We start from the raw sequence: 16,111 nt of genomic DNA, 5'->3' as shown, positions 1-16,111 counted from the left end.
CAAGTGGACTAAGGTGAGTTAAATTATTATTATTATTATTTTAACCCCTCCAGCGCTAGTTTACTATGCATTCTGTATTCAGAATGCTATTATTTTCCCTTATAACTATGTTATAAGGGGAAATAATACAATCTACAGAACACCGATCCCAAGCCCGAACTTCTGTGAAGAAGTTCGGGGTTTGGGTACCAAACATGCGCGATTTTTCTCACGCGAGTGCAAAACGCATTACAATGTTTTGCACTCGCGCGGAAAAATCGCGGGTGTTCCCGCAACGCACCCGCACATTTTCCCGCAACGCCCGTGTGAACCCATCCTAACTCTATCACATGAAGTCGGTGCCAGAGCTACACCACACCATCAACATTGTAGTGGAGATAGTCTGCTATTACAGCACTGCTCCCTTTGACAGAATCTGGCAGAATAAAACTTTATATTCACACTACTCCTGATAATAAAAGCTCCACAAAAGGTACTGTATGTCTTACTGCTTTCCCAAGTCCCTATCTAGTGCTGACAGATTCCCGTTAATGTCTCCTAACCACCACAAGAGAATGCCACAGTGGGCCACTTTTGTGCCAAAACATTCCTCATGAAGTGAACGCAGGGTTCCCTATCAACAGAAGCTGCGACTGACAAAACCTCCTGTGAGATGACAAAAAGGACTCATATTCTTGCTGTCATCTCAAAGGCTATCAGCAGGAGGCACATGCCACATCCATATAACCTAGTTCTATGCCAGAAGATAAAAGCTCCTTACATTGGAGCAGTATAAAGAACAGTATAAATCATGCAATAACACAAAGTGCTGTGTCATGGTGGCACTCCCTGCCTGCCGCCATCACACTGTCCGGGGTGGGCACAGGCGCTACATCACCCACCTAGTTTCTGCCCAACACTACAGGCAGCAGTCTGCTTGCAAGGGCATTTCCTGCGTCCTTACAGGACCAGCACACCTGTACACAATCTGCACCAATCAATGGCTGGATTACTGTTAGATCTAGAGGTGAGAGGTGCCTGAGCAATATGTATTTCTAGCTTGCTTAAATCCTGAAAAGGTGCTATAAACCATTTGTCTGGCTATGTTCTGACTTCTGCCTGATTCCCAGATTTTGACCATGTGCCACCTGCCCTGACCTTTGGACTGTTTTATAGTTTCGCATGAACTCTGCCTGCCCTGACCTCAGCCTCAAAGGGTGAGGTCAGGGCAGGACATGGCCAGCACATCTGTACACAATCTTCACCAGTCAATGGGAGAGGTGCCTTAGCAATAGGTCTTTCTAGTTTGCTTAGATCCTGCAAAGGTGCTATAAACCATTTGTTTGGCTATGTTCTGACTTCTGCCTGATTCCCAGATTCTGACCCTGTGCCACCTGTCCTGTCCTTTGGACTGTTTCACAATTTTGCTCAAACTCTGCCTGCCCTGACCTCAGCCTGTTATTGACTACCAGTTTGCCTCTGAACCCCCTTGGTCAGCAGCCAGACACACAAAGACTACACCAAGAAGTAGCAGTGTAGCCCATAGCCAAATCTGTTGATTGGCACAATGGTTCCACAACCATTGTCCGTAAAATGCTGTAACATACTGTACATCATATAGCATGAGCACAAAATATTCAAAATGAAGGAGCGCCACTCTCTGATACTACAGATCAATCCTAAAATAAAATTAGTTGCAAATTTTTTTTTATGGCTGTGATAAATCTGGCATGAAACCAATTACCACCCCTAAGGCCTCATGCACACGACCATTTTTTTTTGCGGTCCGCAAAAACGGGTTCCGTAGTTCTGTGATCCGTGTCCGTTTTTTCTTCCATGAGTCTTCCTTGATTTTTGGAGGATCCACGGACATGAAGGAAAGTTAAAAAAAAAAGTTGTTTTGGTGTCCGCCTGGCCGTGCGGAGCCAAACGGATCCCTCCTTACTTACAATGCAAGTCAATGGGGACGGATCCGTTTGACGTTGACACAATATGGTGCAATTGCAAACGGATCCGTCCCCCATTGACTTTCAATGTAAAGTCAGGAGTCCCTATTATACCATCGGATCTGAGTTTTCTCCAATCCGATGGTATATTTTAGCTTGAAGCGTCCCCATCACCATGGGAACGCCTCTATGTTAAAATATACCATCGGATTTGAGTTATATCCAGATCCGACAGTATATTCTAACACAGAGGCGTTCCCATAGTGATGAGGACGCTTCAAGTTAGAATATACTAAGAACTGTATACATGACTGCCCCCTCCTGCCTGGCAGCACCCGATCTGTTACAGGGGGCTGTGATCCGCACAATTAACCCCTCAGGTGCCGCACATCGATTAAACTGGGACTCCGATCGGAACTCTCCGCTGCCACCAATGATGGGGGGGGATTTTAATTAGGAGGGGGGGGGGGAGGGGAGGCCGCACTGGCCACCAATAAATGTAATACAGGAGAGAGAGGGAGGGGGGGCCGCACTAGCCACCAATGAATGTAATACAGGGGAGGGAGGGAGGGGGTGCCGCACTGGCCACCAATGAATGTAATACAGGGGAGGGAGGGAGGGGGGGCCGCACTGGCCACCAATGAATGTAATACAGGGGAGGGAGGGGGGTCTGGCCCCTCCTGCCTGGCAGCACCTGATCTCTTACAGGGGGCTATGATATGCACAATTAACCCCTCAGGTGCGGCACCTTAGGGGTTAATTGTGCGGATCACAGCCCCCTGTAAAAGATCAGTTGCTGCCAGGCAGCAGGGGGCAGTCATGTACACAGTTCTTAGTATATTCTAACTTGAAGCGTCCCCATCACTATGGGAACGCCTCTGTGTTAGAATATACTGTCGGATCCGTCTGTGTGAAAGTAGCCTACGGACACGGATCACGGACGCGGGTGACAATCTTGTGTGCATCCGTGTTTTTTCACGGACCCATTGACTTGAATGGGTCCGTGAACCGTTGTCCGTCAAAAAAATAGGACAGGTCCTATTTTTTTGACGGACAGGAAACACGGATCACGGACGCGGATGAACAACGGTGCATTTTCAGAGTTTTCAACTGACCCATTGAAAGTCAATAGGTCCGCAGAAAATCATGGAAAACGGAACAACGGACACGGATGCACACAACGATCGTGTGCATGAGGCCTAAGGCTGAGTTCACACGGGCGAGTATTCTGCGCGGGAGCAATGCGAGAGGTGAACGCATTGCACCCGCACTGAATCTGGACCCATTCATTTCTATGGGGCTGTGAAAATCGCAGCATGCTCTATATTGTGCGTTTTCCACGCAACGCAGGCCCCATAGAAGTGAATGGGGCTGCGTGAAAATCGCAAGCATCCGCAAGCAAGTGCTAGGAGACGATCGGGATGGAGACCCGATCATTATTATTTTCCCTTATAACATGGTTATAAGGGAAAATAATAGCATTCTGAATACAGAATGCATAGTACAATAGGGCTGGAGGGGTTAAAAAAAATATAAAAAATAATTTAACTCACCTTAATCCACTTGATCGCAGAGCCGGCATCTCCTTCTGTCTCCTTCTTTGCTGATTGTAGGAACAGGACCTGTGGTGACATCACACCGGTCATCACATGATCCATCACATGATCTTTTACCATGGTGATGGATCATGTGATAAATGGAGTGAAGTCACCAAAGGTCCTTTTCTTGCAATCAGCAAAGAAGGAGACAGAAGGAGATGCCGAGCTCCGCGATCAAGTGGACTAAGGTGAGTTTAATTATTATTATTTTAACCCCTCCAGCGCTAGTTTACTATGCATTCTGTATTCAGAATGCTATTATTTTCCCTTATAACCATGTTATAAGGGAAAATAATACAATCTACAGAACACCGATCCCAAGCCCGAACTTCTGTGAAGAATTTCGGGTTTGGGTACCAAACATGCGCGATTTTTCTCACGTGAGTGCAAAACGCATTACAATGTTTTGCACTCGCACGGAAAAATCGCGCATGTTCCCGCAGCGCACCCGCACATTTTCCCGCAACGCCCGTGTGAACTCAGCCTAAATCTGCTCACTTTTTAAACCACTTTTCAACGATGGCCAGGGTGGCATAAATGGCAGAAAGTCGGAAATGACACTTGCGGCAAAATTTGTGACTTTTATGTACAAGCAGGAAACTGGTGTACAAATTTTTTATCCCCCCTCCCAATGCCTGCAGCTCCATGTACATAATAATGAAGCAGTTTTAATTCTGTTGAAATTTGTGCCAAAATTCAGTGCATTTTAGGGCTCGTGCACAAGACTGTATGTATTTTGCCGTCTGCAAAACATCCATTCTTTTTGCGGATCCATTGTAACAACCTGTCCTTGTTCGCAAAACGGACAAGAATAGGACATGCTCTATTTTTTTTGCGGAACGGACTTGTGGACATACGGTTATGGAATGCAAACTGAGTCATTTCCGTTTTGTGGCCCCATTGAAAGGAATGGTTTCGCATAAGGGCAGGAAAAAAAACCGAACGGACGCGGACAAAAAAATATTTTTATGTATATGAGCCCTTAGAAGTATTTATGAAGCAGGTAATTAAAAAAGAATGACTCACTTTGCCTTGTGGGTTTGACTTAGTGGGAAAAGAATGTGGATTAGCAGAAAAGGAGCATGGATTAACATGGTTGTGTTTTTGTGGGTTTTTCAGCTTTTTTTTTGCACAATGTGGGGGTCGTTTACTTAGCGCCTGTTTTAGGCATAAAAAAGTTACAAACCCATTTTTGCAACTTTTTTAAATGCCCGAGTGACCATATTTAATCACATAGCATTTTTGCACCATGTGGCGAGGAAGTAGCAGGGGTTTGGCAAGGGCCAGGGCTTCGGCTCCAACAAATTTACTAGTTTTTACGCCTATAAAGGCGTAAAAGAGGAGTAAAAGCTACTCCAGTCAGGAGCTGGAGTCGTTTTTTACTCCAGCCACACCATCTGCTAGAGGTGTGTGCCCAATTTATGATGAGGCGCACGGCTCGTCATAAACTGGGCAATTCCTCTTGCAGGGCAGAGGGGAAATAAAGACTGGTGTAAAAAGCTGCTCTTTGCAAATGACCCCCTGTGTGTTTGCCCACTAGTGTCTTCTTCATGGTGTTTTTCCACTAAAGAAAAGGTGATGTAAAAAACACCAAGAGCTCCAGCATGCTGTGCTATTAAGAAGAAGCAAAAGACAAAAAACGCCACCTAATGAACACAAATGGCAGTAGCAAAACAACAATTTCCCAGCTAACTGCAAAAAAGCTGAAAAAATGCCACTAAAAGGTAAAAGTGCAGAAAAACCTCAGCAAAAACCTATGTGTGATACAGGAGTTAATAGCATTTGTAGCTATGTAAAAATGCCAGGATAAATAAGATAATCCTGAGATTACTGTTTACAAGAAGTACTAGATTTTATATTGTAGTTTTCGCATTTTAATGGGGATGTGACATTGGGACAATAGGACATCAATTACATTTATTACAGCTTCTGCTGTGAGAAAGGGGGAGCCGCTGCAGGCCTTTTGTGTTCTCAGAGGGGAAAGCGAAAGAGACAAAACTGTTACCTCTGACCCCCGAACTTTTCTATAGGCCTTTTATATAGGACCCTATAGATCAAGTTCTCCTCTGCTTTCCCAGGCCACCAGCTGGAATAAGTACCACTATAAGGTTGGGTTCACATATAGTATGCCAAAATACCTTCATCATACCTAGTACCTAGTATTCATCATACCTAGTATGCCCAAAAAAAAAACTAGTATGCCAAAATACCTTCATCATACCTAGTACCTAGTACCCAGTATTTATCATACCTAGTATGCCAAAATACCTTCATCATACCTAGTACCCAGTATTTATCATACCTAGTATGCCAAAATACCTTCATCATACCTAGTACCCAGTATTTATCATACCTAGTATGCCAAAATACCTTCATCATACCTAGTACCTAGTACCCAGTATTCATCATACCTAGTATGGCAAAATACCTTCATCATACCTAGTACCCAGTATTTATCATACCTAGTATGCCAAAATACCTTCATCATACCTAGTACCTAGTACCCAGTATTCATCATACCTAGTATGGCAAAATACCTTCATCATACCTAGTACCTAGTACCCAGTATTCATCATACCTAGTATGCCAAAATACCTTCATCATACCTAGTACCCAGTATTCATCATACCTAGTATGGCAAAATACCTTCATCATACCTAGTACCTAGTACCCAGTATTTATCATACCTAGTATGCCAAAATACCTTCATCATACCTAGTACCCAGTATTCATCATACCTAGTATGGCAAAAAAAAAACCTAGCTTCAAAAAGTTACAAATTTTGACGCACACCCCGCTTGTGCATACAAAATGCAGATCTTAATCAATGTCCTCCATCCTTTTTTTGGTTTGATGAGGATTTGCTGAGAAAACGCCGGCTTCAGTTTATTAGGGTTTTTAAAAAAAAAATATTCTTGAGATTTTTCAGCCTAAGGCCTATTGCACACGACCGTATGGCTTTTTCAGTGTTTTGCGATCCGTTTTTCATGGATCCGTTGTTCCGTTTTTTGTTTCCGTTGTGTTTCCGTTTCTGTTCCGTTTTTCCGTTCCGTTTTTCCGTATGGCATATACAGTATACAGTAATTACATAGATAAAATTGGGCTGGGCATAACATTTTCAATAGATGGTTCAGCAAAAAACGGAACGGAAACGGAAGACATACGGATGCATTTCCGTATGTGTTCCGTTTTTTTGCGGACCCATTGACTTGAATGGAGCCACGGACTGTGATTTGCGGGCAATAATAGGACATGTTCTATGTTAAAACGGAACGGAAAAACGGAAATACGGAAACGGAATGCATACGGAGTACATTCCGTTTTTTTTGCGGACCCATTGAAATGAATGGTTCCGTATACGGACCGTATACGGAACGCAAAAAACGTCCAGTAAACGGGAAAAAAAAACGTCCGTGTGCAATAGGCCTAAGGCCTCATGCACACGACCGTATTCTGTTTCCGTGTCCGATCCGTTTTTTTGCGGATAGGATGCGGACCCATTCATTTCAATGGGTCCGCAAAAAACGCGGACAGCACACCGTGTGCATCAGTATGTCCGTTGCTCCGCAAAAAAAATAGTGCATGTCCTATTTTTTTCTAGTTTGCGGACAAGGATAGGCATTATTACAATGGATCCGCAAAAAAAACGGATGCCATACGGAACGTCATCCGTTTTTTTTTTGCCGGATCCGCAATTTGCGGACCGCAAAACACATACGGTCATGTGCATGAGGCCTAAAGAAAAAACAGCAGCTCCATATGTCGAATGGAAATTTCTGAGAAATATCAAATGCAGAACAAACATGCATCGCTTTGTAGTGGTATTTTTAACGCTTGAGATGCTGTGGGTCTGGTGTTTTTTTTCCGTCAAATAGACAATCCATTCATTTTTATTTTTTTGCCCTACTTGACAGGATCCGTTATGCGGCCCATAGACTTCTATTATGACGGAAAGCAAAACAGAATGCCTCTTAGGCTATATGCACACAAACTTATTTTTTTTCCGTGTCTGTTTTTTTGCGGATAGGATGCGGACCCATTCATTTCAAAGGGTCCGCAAAAAATGTACTATCCGCATCCGTATGTCCGTTCCGTAGCCCTGCAAAAAAAATTAAAATAGAACATGTCCTATTCTTGTCTGTTTTGCGGACAAGGATAGGAATTATTACAATGGATCCGCCAAAAAAACGGATCCACAAAAAAAACGGATGCCATACGGACGTCATCCGTATTTGCGGACCGCAAATCACATACGTTCGTGTGCATGTAGCCTTAACCCTGGGTTCACACCTGAGCATTTCTGAGACGTTTTACGCGCGTTTTTTTATGCACGTTTTTTGCAATGGTAAATGCGCGTTTGTTTGATTGACAGCAGTGTCCTATGGCCACAAACGCGCGACAAAACGCCCCAAAGAAGCTCAAGTACTCGCGATCGTACGCGCTGTAAAACGCCCAGGTGAGAACCATTTCCATAGGGAAGCATTGGTTTCTCCTTGTTGTGCGTTTTACAGCGCGTAGGAACGCGCTGTAAAACGCTCAGGTGTGAACTGAGGGTAAAGGCATTCTGTTATGCATTCTTTCATAGAATTCCGTTTTGGCCTGTGGTAACGGAATCCATAACGGAATTGCCAGAAAACCCGAAGGCCGAAATCGAAATTCAAAACATGAACTTCGCTCATCACTATTCATGATAAATTGCCCCCTTTCAGTCTAATCTTTAGTCACATTTCACTTCCATCAGATTGTACTCCACCAGGGGAGTTATATTACTGAGAAGTATAGCCAACATTTGATTGGTTCTGACATGCTGGACAAGGGGGCGTCCCCGTGCCAATTAGTGCCACATGTGCGCTACAATTCTGGGATAAAAATCTGTTTCAGAGTAAGCCAACCAATGGCAGTTGGTATGAAGTCAGGGAAAAGGGTATATAGTACAGTATATATGTATAGTGTCTACAAAATGCTGTTTAAGGGCTCATGCACACAACCGTACGTATTTTTCAGTCCGCAAAACACGGATCCGCAAAAAAAAAAAAAAAAAACAGATGACAAATGTGTGACATCCATGTTACATCATAAATGGCAGAAAGTCGCAAATGGCACTTTAGCCAAAATTTGTGACTTTATATACTGTACCCCCCCCCCCCCCCAATGCCTGCAGCTTGATGTACATAATAATAATAAAGCAGTTTTAATTCTGTTGAAATTTGTGCCAAAATTCAGCGCATTTTAGGGCTCATGCACAAGACTGTATGTTTAACGTGCGCCTCCCCCTGGGGCCCTTAATAGATGCAATGACGTGTGTCCCAGGTTTAGTAGGAATGCCGAGTGGTGTAGTGCGGCCTAAAATATCTCTTTATGTGTGTCACGGTGCTCCTACCTGGATACGGCTGGACCCCGGGCTTTGGCTCCGAAGCAATAAATAGGGAGAATAATTGAGGGATTTAAAGGAAATAATTTGAGTCCAGACCTTGTATGAAGTTGAACAGCAGCTTTACTTGAATAAATGTTCATCCAAAACAATCTTCAAGCTTGATCTTGGTCCCAGCAGGCTTTAGCAATACAACTGGCAGGCAAACTCGTCTCTGCTACATCTGTTTCTCTCTGGCTCTGCTGGCTGGCTGTATAACTTTGCTTCTTCTTGTCTGCTGCACTTCTCTTTCTGTAGTATGGTCTGACTCTAGATTAGGCCAGGGAACTGTGCTCCTGGCTCCTGAGCTTTAGGCTTTGGCCTCCATGACCAGCAGAGCTTAAGGTGCTCTGGCTGGCGTGGGCACGTCCAGCAGACGTGCCCAGCACACCCTCCCTTGGCAGAGGGTAAGCTGGAACTCACTAACTCTGGTCCCCCCATTTCTGCAGGAAGTGGTACTCGCCCACTTCTCCACAGAGGGGGTTAGAATGTCACTCTGGGGCGTTACATATGTATTTTGCGGTCTGCAAAACACTCAAAATATCCATTTTTTGGGCGGATCCATTGTAACAATGCCTGTGTTTGTCCTCAAAACGGACAAGAATAGCACGTTCTATTTTTTTTGTGGAACGGACTTGCGTACATACCGATTAGAGATGAGAGAATCGAATCCCACGAAGTGAAATTCGATCTGAATTTCAAGATAAATTCGATTTGCCTAGAAGCCAAATTTCCTCGTGCTTCGTGTCAGCGAATCGATTTAACCTGAAATAGTATAAAAAAACAAAAAAATTTAAACTTACCTCATCCATTTGTTCGCGGCAGGCCACCAGCCTCCATCTTGCTTGAAGATCTTGGCCATAATCCCATGTGGCGCGAGATTGCATCATACGTCACCACGCCAGCCGGCGTGATGACGTAATATCGCGCCGCACAGGATTTCGGCCGAGATCTTCAAGCGAGATGGCGGCGGCCGGCCTGTCGCGAGCAAATAGAGGCAGTAAGTTTGATTTAATTTTTTTTTATTGTTAATTTTACACTCAGATGCCGCGATCATGTAGGAACGCGGCATCTGAGGGGTACAATGACGGGGGCGGGCTATCGCTGCTCCCTGTCATTGCACCTGCTACTTACAAAAAAATGCGCTTCGTGACGAAGTAATTCGTCACAAGGGAAATTTTTGGGTGAAATTCGGCAAATCAGCCGAAAATAACTTTTAACAAATTCGCTAATCTCTAATACCGATACAGAATGCACACAGAGTCATTTCGGTTTTTTTGTGGTCCCTTTGAAATGAATGGTTACACATACGGGCCATACGTTCGTGTGCATGTTCCCTGCTTAAATAGTCTTATTTTTTAAGTTGCATTTACTACTAAAATTGCACCTATTTTGGAGGCTTTTATGCCTTGTTCGACTATTTAGATTTTTTTGAAGTATTCTAACTTTCGCAACTTTTTTCTGACCCATTTATGTTATATGCCTAAATTTGTTGCAAAAACAGACTTTTTTCATACGCAAATAAATTAGACCAGTCTAAGTAAATAAATATGAACCTGTCTAACTGAAAAACAACCACCAAAGGTCAGGCTACATGCACACGAACGTATGTGTTTTGCGGTCCGCAAATTGCGGATCCGCAAAAAAAAACGGATGATGTTCCGTACGGATTGCAGATCCATTGTAATAATGCCTATCCTTGTCCGCAAACTAGAAAAAAAATAGGACATGCACTATTTTTTTTTCCCCGGACATACGGATGCGGACAGCACACGGTGTGCTGTCCGCGTTTTTTTTGCGGACCCATTGAAATGAATGGGTCCGCATCCTATCCACAAAAAAAACGGATCGGACGCGGAAACAAAATACGTTTTTTTTCCCGTTTACGGGCCGTTTTTTGGGTTCCGTATACGGAACCATTAATTTTTCAATAGTTCCGCAAAAAAAACGGAATGTACTCCGTATGCATTCCGTTTCCGTATTTCCGTTCCGTTGAAAGATAGAACATGTCCTATTATTGCCTGCAAATCACGTTCCGTGGCTTCATTCAAGTCAATGGGTCCGCCAAAAAAACAGAACACATACGGAAATGCATCCGTATGTCTTCCGTATCCGTTCCGTTTTTGCGGAACCATCTATTGAAAATGTTATGCCCAGCCCAATATTTTCTATGTAATTACTGTATACTGCATATGCCATATGGAAAAACGGAATGGAAAAACGGAAACGCAATGGAAATAAAAAACGGATACGGAAAAAACGGCCTGCAAAACACTGAAAAAGCCATACGGTCGTGTGCAGGAGGCCCTAGGGTCCATTCACACGTCCGCAAAATGGGTCTGCATTCGTTCCGCAATTTTGCGGAACGGATACAGCACCCTTCATTTTCAATGGGGCCTGAATGTGCTGTCCGCATCCGCATTTGCGGATCCGCACTTCCGCATCCGTGCTTCCGTTTCCGCAAAAAAATAGAACATGCCCTATTCTTGTCCGCAATTGCGGACAAGATTAGGCATTTTCTATTATAGTGCCGGCGATGTGCGGTCCGCAAATTGCGGAATTCACATTGCCAGTGTCCTTGTTTTGCGGATCCGCAGAACACTTATGGACGTGTGAATGGACCCTAGGGGCTCGTCCACACGAATGGGTAAAGCCCGTGCCAATGCTGTGGACCGCAAATTGCGGTCTGCAATGCACGGGCACCGTCGGTGGGGCAGGCGCATGGGGATCGCATCCGTTGCTCTGTTCCGTGGCCCCGCAAAAAAAATATAACCTTTCTTATTCTTGTCCGTTTTGCGGACAAGAATAGGCAGTTATATTAAAGGCTGTCCGTGCCGTTCTGCAAATTGCAGAACGCACACGGACGCCATCTGTGTTTTGCGGATCCGCAATTTGCGGACCGCAAAAAACACACAAGAGTCGTGTACATGTAGCCTAAGGGCTCATGCACACGGCTGTAGCAGTTTTTGCAGTCTGCAAAACACAGATACTGGCCGTGTGCATTCCATTTTGCGGAACGGAATGTCCTGCTATCTATATAGAACTGTCCTATCCTTGTCTGTAAAACTGACAAGAATAGGATATGTTCTATTTTTTTGCGGAGCCGCGGAATGGATGGACGGATGCGGAGAGCACATGGTATGCTGTCCGCATCTTTTGAATGGGTCCGTATCCGACCCGCAAAAATTGTCGATTGGATGTGGACAAAAAAACAAAACACGGTCGTCTGTATGAGCCCTAATAAAAAAAATACGCCTAGTCTAATTCATAAACTGCTGTGCGACTTTTAATAAATACTCCCCTGTCTAATTTTATGCCTAAAAACAGGTGAGCTTGATAAATGTGCCCCAGTGGAGGAGAGTTATCAAACTGGTGTGAAGGGAAATTGGCTTAGTTGCCCATAGCAACCAATCAGATTCCACCTTTCATTTTAAAAAGGAGCTCTGAAAAATGAAAGATGGAATCCGATTGGTTGCTATGGGCAACTAAACCAGTTTTCATTTAAATCTCCCCCAGTGTCTCTCCCTGCACCATTTGTCAACCAGCCTGAGCCCCTTGATACATCTGGTGCAGGCCTAGACAGCCTGGCTAAATTTATGATATCTTTAGGATTACCGTAGTAAAGCTGGGCCTATGCATTTTTATAACATAGACCGCAGAACACGATGGGGGAGATTTATCAAAAATGGTGTAAAGGAAAGCTGGATTAGTTGTCCATGGCAACCAATCAGATTCCACCTTTCACTTTTCAGAGCTCCTTATGAAAATGAAAAGTGGAATCTGATTGGTTGCTATGGGCAACTAAACCAGTTTTCCTTTTCACCAGTTTGATAAGGCCTTGGCTACTCTGCAACTTTTTGCAGTGCGACTGATTTAGACTGCACCTATCTTTCAATAGTCGCGCTACAAAAAGACGCAGTGTAGCCAAGGCTTAAATCTCCCCCCACTGCCAAGATTAGGTGTCCAGGACTTGCTATAGTGGTTTTTTTCAATAAGGGGTTGGGAAAGGGAGGACGATTTCTTGCTGACACCGAGAGGGGGATGTTACATTCCTGTATAGAGTGCAGTGAGTGAGGTGTGAGACAGGCCGAGTGCATGGAGAGGCAGTGTGCAGCCTGCCTATGGTCTTCTTGTGGAGAGCATGCAGGATCAGGTGTGAGTGATCTGCAGAACGTACACAGGTGTGAGGGAGCGGGCAAGGAACACGAAGGAGACAGACGCTGCAAATAAGCAAGAGACAAAAGGATATTGTGGCCCAACAGGGACAGAGTGACAGCAAGAGTATTAGGTCACAGGGCGGAGTAGAGAGAATAGCAGGAACAGGTAGGAGTGCTGAGGTAATGGTAGGGTGGGGCATGGAAGCCGAGACAGGCTGAGAACGTGGAGAGGAGGCCACTGACGGGCAGGAAACTTCCTTCTGTACCAAGAGACCTTGTCAAAGCTTTGACATATCGGAAAGAGAGGTCCAGTTAGACAGGTGGGGGAGCGTGCCACGTATAGCGTACAGGTGGAGCGCCTCAGGTGAACCAGACGCTGAGCAAAGGCAGGTTCGCAACGTGGGAGATTGCACTTCCACTCTCAAAGCTTGAAAATGCAGGACAGTCACTTCCTTATGTCGGCCCTGCAGCCAAACACCGATATCAGCTCGCTGGCGCTGCCTACGGATTCGCAACTGGACCGGAGACTGCGGGATGAGAGCCTGGAGCTGCGCAACGCTCGAGTTCAGGAACAGGTCCGAGTACGGATGATGCAAAAGGGACAGAGTTCATCGAAGAACAACTCCAACTACTCAGGTAAGGAAATTCCATGCATGCAAACCCAAAATGATCGTATGCTACCGGTATCCATGGGACCTCCTTAGCCGCTGGTCCAGATTCTGTCGATGTTTAGTTCTTCCTGGCATGGACAGGGTTAAGCTGAGCACCTGTGGCTATCCTAGAGTGACAACCTACAGTTAGTTACCACACCACTCCTCGGCACCTGGTCATTAAGTTGCCCAAGGCAAGGTCATTATTCCGTTGTGCTCATTTGCACCCTTGAATTGTCCTCCTCCATCGAAGTGTTAATCTTCTTTTTCGCGGTATCTTATTTCTATCCGTTTCTAGGGAAGCTGAGTGACACCCAATATTGTTACTGCCCAGCTTTCCTAGACCTCTAAATGGCAAATCAACCTACTTATGCAGTACTACCGGCTCTGTGGATGTATTACTGCATGACGAGACGGATTTCCCCTTTATGACCCTGGGAAAGTTGGGTCAGAAGTAGGGATTAGCAAACTTGTGTTTTCAAGTTCGGCGCACAAGGTTTGGGTTAGGCTACTTTCACACTAGTGTTTTGGATTTCCGTTTGTGATATCCGTTCAGGGATCTCACAAGCGGTCTAAAACGGATCAGTTTTGCCCTAATGCATCCTGAATGGAAAAGGATCCGCTCAGAATGCATCAGTTTGCCTCCGATCAGTCGCCATTCCGCTCTGGAGGCGGACACCAAAACGCTGCCTGCCGCGTTTTTTCTGTCCATCCTGGGATGCGGAGCGAGACGGATCCGTCCTGACGCACAATGTAAGTCAATGGGGATGGATCCGTTTTCTCTGACCTCTGACACAATAGAAAATGGATCCGTCCCCCATTGACTTTCAATGGAATTCATGACGGATCCGTCTTGGCTATGTAAGACATAATACAACCGGATCCGTTCATGACGGATGTATGCGGTTGTATTATTGTAACAGAAGCGTTTTTGCAGATCCATAACAGATCCGCGAAAAATGCTAGTGTGAAAGTAGCCTCATCTAAGGATTCCGTTAAGAATTAAGTTATGGTCTGTGGTAGCGGAATCCATAATGGAATTCTTAGATAACCCGAACTTTAAAAACAAGTTCGCTCACCCCTAGTCAGAAGCCCATCGGGATCCGTAATGGCGACCATATTGGCTGGCACTCAGCTTTCCAAGAAACGGACATAAGTAGTAGACTAAAACTCTGAAGACAAATCTGTCCAGATATGCATTAGGGTATATAGTATGTACATGGTGCGCATGAGGGTCCATTCACACGTCCGCAAATGGGTCTGCACCCGTTCTGCAATATCGGGAACGGGTGCGGACCCATTCATTCTCAATGGGGCAGGAATGGATGCGGACAGCACACAGTGTGCTCTTCGCATCTGCATGTTGGCTCCGAAAAAAAGCTCCAGCGTAAGGCCTCTTTCACATGGTCAGTATTTCGCATCAGTATTTGCAAGCCAAAACTAGAAGTGAAACCTACAGAGAAAAGGTATCGTAGAAATATCTGTGTTTTGGATCCACTCCTGGGTTGTGATGCAAAAATACTGACCATGTGAAAGAGTCCCAAGAGTATGTTCACACAGGTTTTTTTTTTTTTTCAAAGTGGATTTTGGAGCAGATTCGGCATCCAAAAACCGTGCCGAAGACGCTTTCAAATGGTCTCTTCTGTGGGAAAACCGCTTGTTAGTTTACGTGGCACTTTTTTTTTTTTTTCTGTTCACGGTTTTAAAAATCACAGCATGGAACAAAGAGGTGGCATGTAGTGTTGAGCGAACTTGTGTTTTAAGTTCAGCGTCTAAAGTTCGGGTTGATACACCGAACTTAAAACACAAGTTCGCTCAACACTAGTGACATGTTCATTCTTAGAGCGGATTCCGCATCAAATCCACATCTAGTGATGAGCGAACTTGGGTTTTCGGCGTACAGGTTCAGGTTCGCGTTATCTAAGAATCCCGTTATGGATTCCGGTACCACGGACCATAACGGTATTCTATGACGGCATCCACCAGGGAAGCCTATAAGAGGCATTCCGTATTGCATTCCGTATTGCATTCCCTCATAATAGCGGAATCCTTAATGGGATTATTAGATAACCCGAACCTTGTACGTCAAACTTGAAAACCCAAGTTCGCTCAACACTCTATACTCTTCATTACCCACATCGCGCATAGAAGCGGCCATTAGTGATGCTTATACGCACTTTTGATTTTTAGGGGGCGTGCTCTTCCGATAATGCATTGGTCTAGAGTGGTGTAAAACCCCCAGCTGTTCCTGATGGGAGTAGTATCCCCGTCAGTGTGGCATCTTTAAAGGCTGGCCCATTACTCACAGGGCAGTGTGTGTTTGTGTACAGTGCACATCAATCCGCGCTTCATCCCATAATTGCGCATTCCC

At 44.9% G+C, this 16,111-nt stretch overlaps 1 protein-coding gene across 3 annotated transcripts in view; it reads left to right on the top strand.

The window, feature by feature from the left end:
* PKP3 (plakophilin 3) overlaps positions 1 to 16,111 on the top strand; it is an 84,781-nt gene that overhangs the window by 13,899 nt on the left and 54,771 nt on the right. The window contains exon 2 of one of the 3 annotated variants that reach the window (XM_040410771.1): positions 13,561 to 13,726. In XM_040410771.1, coding sequence (XP_040266705.1) covers positions 13,561 to 13,726 — 166 coding nt within the window. Of the gene's footprint in view, positions 1 to 13,002; positions 13,727 to 16,111 lie in introns of those variants that run through there. The other 2 variants (XM_040410772.1, XM_040410769.1) reach the window with 2 other exon arrangements.

Source organism: Bufo bufo, chromosome 10, assembly GCF_905171765.1.
Source record: "Bufo bufo chromosome 10, aBufBuf1.1, whole genome shotgun sequence".
Taxonomy (NCBI): Eukaryota; Metazoa; Chordata; class Amphibia; order Anura; family Bufonidae; genus Bufo; species Bufo bufo.
Note: the sequence above shows the minus strand (reverse complement) of the source record. Positions and strands in the feature narration are given on the sequence as shown.